The 7,252-nt window shown below is 37.7% G+C and overlaps 1 protein-coding gene across 2 annotated transcripts; it reads left to right on the top strand.

The window, feature by feature from the left end:
• Positions 1-274: 274 nt before the first annotated feature.
• On the top strand, positions 275-6,876 carry LOC148336023 (up-regulator of cell proliferation-like). 2 transcript variants are annotated; one of them, XM_088296181.1, is made up of 3 exons: positions 275-341; positions 445-544; positions 2,065-6,876. In XM_088296181.1, the coding sequence occupies exons 2-3, from the start codon at positions 490-492 to the stop codon at positions 6,735-6,737; spliced, it is 4,728 nt and encodes a 1,575-aa protein (XP_088152307.1). In that variant the 5' UTR covers positions 275-341; positions 445-489; the 3' UTR covers positions 6,738-6,876. The 2 variants fall into 2 exon arrangements, with proteins under 2 accessions (XP_088152307.1, XP_088152306.1); XM_088296180.1 differs by lacking the exon at positions 275-341 and having other exon boundaries at positions 348-544.
• Positions 6,877-7,252: the final 376 nt, after the last annotated feature.

The following is a 7,252-nucleotide window of genomic DNA, read 5'->3' as shown; positions in this document are numbered from 1 at the left end:
CATTGAGGAACATTATGGGCAAACTGATACAAAAACAAAAACAATCTCTTCTTAAAAAAATAGTTCTTCACATGAAATTACTTCGCTTATGGTCCAGAACAACATATGAACCATTCTTTCAACCATAAAATTTGCTTGAAGCAGGTACTGGCAGTGCATTCAACAACAATCAGCACCTCGGGTCATACTAAATTTAAAAAAAAAAAAAAAAAGTTAGTTAAAACAATGCAAACGTACCAGATTTTCAAGTTTCTCAAATGCTTTCTGTTTCTGTTTACTACCTTCAAATACCACTGTACAGAGTCAGCTTCACAATACCATTTTGATGAATGACATGTTAGGTAAGTGAAATTTTTAGATGGGGTACTTCCTCCCTGATATACGGATTTATCAAGAAATAATTAGCAACATTTGTGGTACACTTTTTTTCTTTTTTTTAAACAGAAGAGACCAAACAATGATATGCCTCTAGGTTTTTAAAGACAAGCCATGAGAGGATGTCAAACCATGACTACAGAGAGCAATGAAACACACAACCCTACAGGTATGTTCTTTAAATTAAAGATACAAAAATATGTATAATTATACAGTATACGACTTTATTTATGGAGCGCATTCCACAACAGTTGGAGCTATAACAAAGCACTTTCCATATGGTGTAATATAAATTAGCAGGAAATTAGAACACAAATTAGAACACAAATAAAAACACAAACAATTCATTCCAGAAGAACAGCAGAACATCTGTATCTGGTAAGTGTATTGGCCATATTGACCGCTCCTAATACGGTAATCATTGCCTTCAAGCTACAAGTCATGCTAAATGAAAGGTAATTTAAGATTGGCACGGTTAGGGCGGTTCGGTTAATACCACAATTAAGTGCTTGAATGAGAGGTATCTGGGTTGGAACTGTGTTAAATCGAAGCGAGCCAGGTTGGGGAAGATTGGCTAGGGCTGTCAGTCTGAGTGTGCAGCATGAAGGTGTGAGTTGTGGCTCCTAAAAAAATATATCAGAGTTCTGTTTCTAACTAAGCCCCCTGTATAACACTATTCAATTTGGATTTTTGCCATTCACATTTCCTGAAAGTAAAAGAAAAAAAAGTGCACTTTATTTGAAGGAGTTTGCACCAAGTTTAATGTAGTTAACGGACTAATGAAAAAAAAAAAATAAGATGTAAAAAATATCTTCTTTAACGAAATAAAATAAAAAGGAAAAAGTGTTTTAAAAAAGTCTACTGTATACTGAAACACCATTTTATCTTTACAAAACCAAAAAAAACTAACTATACTTGTTGAGAAAATGCCTTTTTTTAGTCTTTGGAAATGGTAATTTAATACACAAACCTTTGGGGTTGATTTTACATGCATTTATTTGAATATGTCTATTAGAAGAGAAGGCCTTACAGTCATCTGGGAGTTGTAGTCCTCTTAATGTTTGTCACACAGAAGGCAGCAGCCAATAAAAAAATTGCCATCAAATGACGTCGCTCCTTAGAGACGAGTTTGTGTGTTGTTTTGTGTCAAATGACTCACCTCCTCTTGGCATTCAACTCAGCCTGGAATGCGAGGCCCAGCAAAAAGTGCTTTTCCCTTTTGGGTACATATTTATGAAAAAAAAATATGTACAGTATATAAAAAACAATAGTACACTGATAATTCTCAACTTTAATTCATGCCGCAAATCCACATTAGAAGTTGGGAACTTGGCAAACAAGGCATAATAGCTTTATTACAATTAGGGCCACGCATGCACATGCATCTAATTTACAAAGCGGTGTTATGCACCACAATTATGGTAATTCAAAATGTGTGTACTGTTAAAACTGTAAACTGTACCTTGTATTATCAAAATGTTTTAAAATAATATTTTTGTAGCATTTTTACCTCACAAAGCTTACGACCAGTCTTTTTTTAATCTTATACACAAGTAAAACACTTATATGTCTTGACATGCTTTTGAGAGAGATGCATGTCATTCACCATTCAAGTCCAAACACAATCCAACAAGAACACATTTTCTGCTTTAAATTATTATTTTTAAATAATCTCTTTCTCCTTGACAGTTCTGATCGACTTCCTCTCCAAGCTTGGACTACTGAAGTATTATCCGAACAAACTCACTCTTCAATCTCTATTGGAGGTCAACAAAGGCAGCATAGACGAAAAAATTGTTTTATCAGTGGATGAAATACCATTTTATTTCTTAAGAAAACTGTTCAAAATCAATGCTGGCTGCAGGAACTGCACACAGATATTAAGCCACCATGAAGAACAAGAAGAAAACCTTGCTCAAGAGGACATTTACACAGCATGTGAATCAGCTAACGCAGTTCATCCTCTTGACCTGATAGTAGGTCTATTTCTTTGTGCCGACAGCTTTTTGCAGCAGGAAATGGCCCTCAAGATGTCATTATGCCAGTTTTCTGTCCCACTGTTGTTGCCCCACTGCAACAACAATCAGTGTACTCTGATGCTATGGGCACTAAGAGAAATTGTGAAAGAGTGGTGTCCACATGATTTGTGTCAAGCAAGAGGATTTGTTGAAAACAACATTGTGCAAGCAACTATACCATTCTTTTCCTTCGTGAGGCTAAAAAACTGCACTTTATCTAAATCGCAATTTTTGAATCACATCCTCAGTCGCGGCCAGCAGAGTCACAATATGTTTTTACACAGAGATATGGAAGGAGGGGCACAGACTAGAAAAATTTCAAATGCGTTGGTGGAGATTGGCTGGTTTCTTCCTGGTGGGAGAGCAAATCTTGACATATTCCCAGAGCCAATTACATTTGCCAATTTGCGGGGAGATATTTGTGATTCACTCAAACAATTTACTTTTCTTTACGAAGTTTCCAATGCAATCTTTGTATTCTTGGACAAAATTGAAGAAACGGAGCACAAAATTTTGACAGCTCTTCAAGATGCAAAATCCAAACTCTATTTTGTTGTTAACCGCAAAGAGAGTGCCGGTGAGGATATGATGTCTGTCAAGATAACTGTGCAAGAACTGGGTTTACCAAATGGCAGTGTTAGAATCAAAAACTCAAGAGTGAATGTGGCAGAATTTTCTCAGAAAATTTGTGGAGCCATCAAGAACTCACTGTCTAACATAAAAAGCACAACAAGTATTGAAAACATGCTTGAAAAGGCTATTGAATTGGGTCTGTCTGTGGATGAAAACAAAACTCTAGACCAGAAAAAAACTGCAGAAGAGATCATGAGGGGAATTAGTGCACGATCTATACCACACTACAAAAAACAACAACTTCCTTTGCAAGGAGAAAATTGGAAGAGGTTGTCGCAACTGGAGATGAAGGAATGCAGAATAAACGATGTTGGCACTGTTGGTGTTGAACATTATAAAGCTCAGATACAGACAGAGAAAAGAAACATTTGGGAAGATCAAAAGAAACAGAAACGGTCAAAAGGAATGCAAGATTTTATTCACACTTTATCAACAAGTGACAAAGAGAGAAGGACTTATTTCTTGAAGTGGATGAAATTCACATTTAATACCCACTCCCGTGACAAAATGACTGCCTTGCGGAACAAATTCAAAGAGAAATGCAAAAATAAGGATGCCAAACAAATAGCAGAGATTGATCAAGAATTGGTGGCCAGCTCTTTAGGAATAGAGCATTACATGAGAGAAATGGGACTTAACTACGAGGTTTCTATGCAGTCAGATGATACCACAGAAAATTTGTTGAATTTGCCTGTTGTAGCTGCTGAACTGCTGTTGGAGGGGTATCCACTGGAGTTTTTGGATGGAGATGCATCAAACGTCCCAGAGAAGTGGGTGACAGCTGTGCTAATGGAGCTTCACAAGAAGGTCGGTGGGAAGAGCAGGCTGCTAATAATTACTGTGTTAGGTGTTCAAAGTACTGGAAAATCGACTCTTCTCAACACCATGTTTGGTGTTCACTTTCCTGTCAGCAGCGGCAGATGTACAAGAGGGGCTTATATGCTATTCCTCAAAGTTGGAGATGATATACAAAATAAGTTGGGTTGTGACTTCATTCTCCTCATTGATACTGAAGGGCTGAAATCCCCTGAGCTTGCACAACTAGAAGATAGTTATGAGCATGACAACCAACTGGCAACCTTTGTCATTGGATTAAGTGATGTCACCATTATCAACATGGCAATGGAGAATGCAGTCGAAATGAAAGATGTCCTGCAAATTGTTGTCCATGCTTTCATGAGAATGAAACAAATTGGGAAAAAACCACTTTGTTATTTTGTGCACCAAAATGTTGCTGGAGTTTCCGCTCATGCCAAAAACTTGACAGAAAGACAACATCTGTTGGACCAACTTAATGAAATGACACAAATTGCATCTGAAATGGAGAGACAGCCTTCGATTCAAGCGTTCACGGATGTGCTTGACTACGACTTAGAAAACAACAACTGGAACATCCCAGGACTTTGGCATGGAACTCCTCCAATGGCACCAGTGAACACCGGTTACAGTGAGGCTGTAGCAGAGTTTAAGAAAAATCTTCTGGAGACAGTAGGAAAGGAAAGGTGCAATGACATCTCGAAGATCCCCGAACTTCTCAAATGGATGAGTAGTCTGTGGAAATCAGTGAAGTATGAGAACTTCATCTTTAGTTTCAGAAACACACTTGTGGCCCATGCTTATGACAACCTGTGCAAAGAGTTTTCACAGTGGGAATGGGAGATGCGAAAAGACATTCTCTCCTGGCAGACAGTAGCAGAATCAGAAATTTTAAATGCTAATAATGAGGCTGAATTGGAAACATGGAACACAATGCTTATGTTAAAGAAATCAGAACTATTTGATAAAATTGAATTACAAAAAGGCAAATTGAATGCAAAACTCTATGATTATTACAGAAAGAAAGACAGGTGTGTCAATTTGATAGAGAAATACAGAAATGACTTCATCAATAGTATTACAAGTCTGTCCAAGGATATTATATATTCAGTGAATACTAATTTGGACAGGGTCCTTGAGTTAAAAATTGGTTTGAAAAAGGCACAGGACATCCAACGAGAGTACCGTGGTGTGATTGAAGAGAGAGTCATGAAACTTCTGCATGCCTCCAAAGACTTCAGACTGTCTGATGACCAATTGAGAGAGGAGTTTGACAATATGTGGGCTACAGCCACTGCCTATGTACCGACATTGAAAGAGCAAGACATACCTGCATACATTCTCACCCAACTGAAGAAAAATCTCTCCCATCGGAAAGTGAATGAGAACTTCATCCATATTAAAAACCTACACGATTTTGGGACAGGCCCATTTAAGACCAGATGGGACCATGTTAACTCCATCATGAAGAAAGTTCAACATATGTACAAAGGAGATTTACAATTGTTTGCAGACAATGTAATCGAGACATCCATCCACTTTGTTGTTGATAAAACTAATTCCAACGGTGATTACCATGAGTCTTTCTCAAGAGATTTGCTGCAGAGGGTTGATGAATTGCTTAATCAAGGATACAAGTCTCACCAAACCAATACCCAGTTTGAGATTGACCTCAAACTTCATATTTGTGGCATCGCTGCAAGAGAATTCCTCGAGATGCACCAAAGATTCCTGTCAAATAATGACGCCCGAACACAGCTGGAAAAGTGCAAAAATCAATACATGTCCGACTTTCTTGATTTATACAAAGAGACCGATCATTCCCAACGCAAAGCAAATGATTTTGTCCAGCTTTGTATCAAGCCAGCCATTGAGGATTGCATCAACAGATCTTTGGGAATTGACATTGTAGATGAAATTTTGGCAAGCAGTCATTCAATGATTTACAGTTCACGCTCTTGTTTCCAATATGACATTCAGAAAGAGTTACTGATCAAAGATGATTTCAAAAATTTTGTCAAGTACATTTGTTCCTATGAAACATATGTTAAGGATCAGATACTGCTTCAAATCTGTAGAAAAATGGACAAGGACAATCTATTGTGCAAATTAAAGAAGAAGAAGTTGGAGGTTGTAATTCATAAATTATTAAATGCAATGGAGCTGGCCTCAAAAACGGTATCAGATGATAACGCAGACATTCCAAATCTGGTCAACGAAATGCGCAAATATCTGATTAAAGACATAGTAATATCAGAGGAGGCACAAAAGCGCAGTCTGTTTCAAATCCAAAGCACGTGCGATTCATTTGTACAAAGCTTCATTACAGCCTTGAATACATTAAAGGAATCACTCCTTGTTGAATTTTCCAACACTGATGACATAACTGAAATGCTAAATAAACTTGCAATAAAACCACAAAATGAGCTATTCAAGAGAATATTCGGATGTGGACAGCAGTGTCCATTTTGTAAAATTCCCTGCGAAGCAGGTGGAAAGGACCACAAGAAACATCATGCAGCTGTGCATCGACCACAGGGCCTTGGAAGATACAGAAACGATATCACTGAAGACCTAGTTGAATCTCTGTGTACAACCGATGTGCAGAGTGAGTGTAGATTTCTTAACAACGGAAAGCCAAGGGAGTGGGTTCTATACAAAGACTACAATACAATCTATCCTGACTGGCACATTCCCCCAGACCCTACAATGGAAGCGTCGGATTACTGGAAGTATGTACTGGTACGCTACAATCAACAATTTGCTAAAGAATATGAGGCCAATCCAGCAAAAGTTCCGGATGCCTGGAAGAGAATCACTAAGAAGCAAGCGCTGAAGGGTTTGAGAGATACTTTCAACATGAAAGAAAGCAATTTGCAGTCTGTAATCGTGTGAGGTAAACAAGGATCAGCAGTGTAACTGAGTGGGGAATACATAAAGAACAGAGGGAAAGAGAACAGTTCAGAATTAGTCATAATTTTGCTCATGGAAAATAAACCTACTGTCAAAAATAAAAATTAAATGTATCATGAAATATTAACGCCTCATCTGTCTTTTCACATAATGTGCTAGCATTAAGTTAGCAGACTTTCATGAAAAAAAGTTAAGTGGTTTGGCTAAACTCGCATTATGGTTATTCTCTTTGTTTTGTTTCAGTTTAGTCAACTTCTGCTGGGTGTTAAAAACAAGCATGCTTGTTATCATTTACTTTTGAAGAACTGTTGCGGCCTGCCAAACTGCACATAATACGCTCAGGGAGGGGAGAATAAACATCATCCACCATGTCTGAGCATCCATTTTCTTTGAAACCAGGATTGGAAAAAAGAAATTTGATAAAATACCTGTCATGGTCTGTGTTTGTTTTTGGTTTAGTATTTGGTTTAATGATTTTCCTTGTGTTCCTTTATGTC

Source organism: Idiotropiscis lumnitzeri, chromosome 5 (assembly GCF_059441095.1).
Source record: "Idiotropiscis lumnitzeri isolate Australia: NSW breed Sydney's pygmy pipehorse chromosome 5, RoL_Ilum_1.0, whole genome shotgun sequence".
Classification (NCBI taxonomy): Eukaryota; Metazoa; Chordata; class Actinopteri; order Syngnathiformes; family Syngnathidae; genus Idiotropiscis; species Idiotropiscis lumnitzeri.
The sequence above is the reverse complement of the archived record's forward strand: the minus strand, read 5'-3'. Positions and strand labels throughout refer to the sequence as shown.

Excerpts from the sequence above, each read along its gene's own strand:
- LOC148336023 (XM_088296181.1), top strand. The coding sequence starts at position 490 with ATGAGAGGATGTCAAACCATGACTACAGAGAGCAATGAAACACACAAC. Across the intron at positions 545-2,064 it reads TGAAACACACAACCCTACAG|TTCTGATCGACTTCCTCTCC; the intron begins GTATGTTCTTTA and ends TCTCCTTGACAG.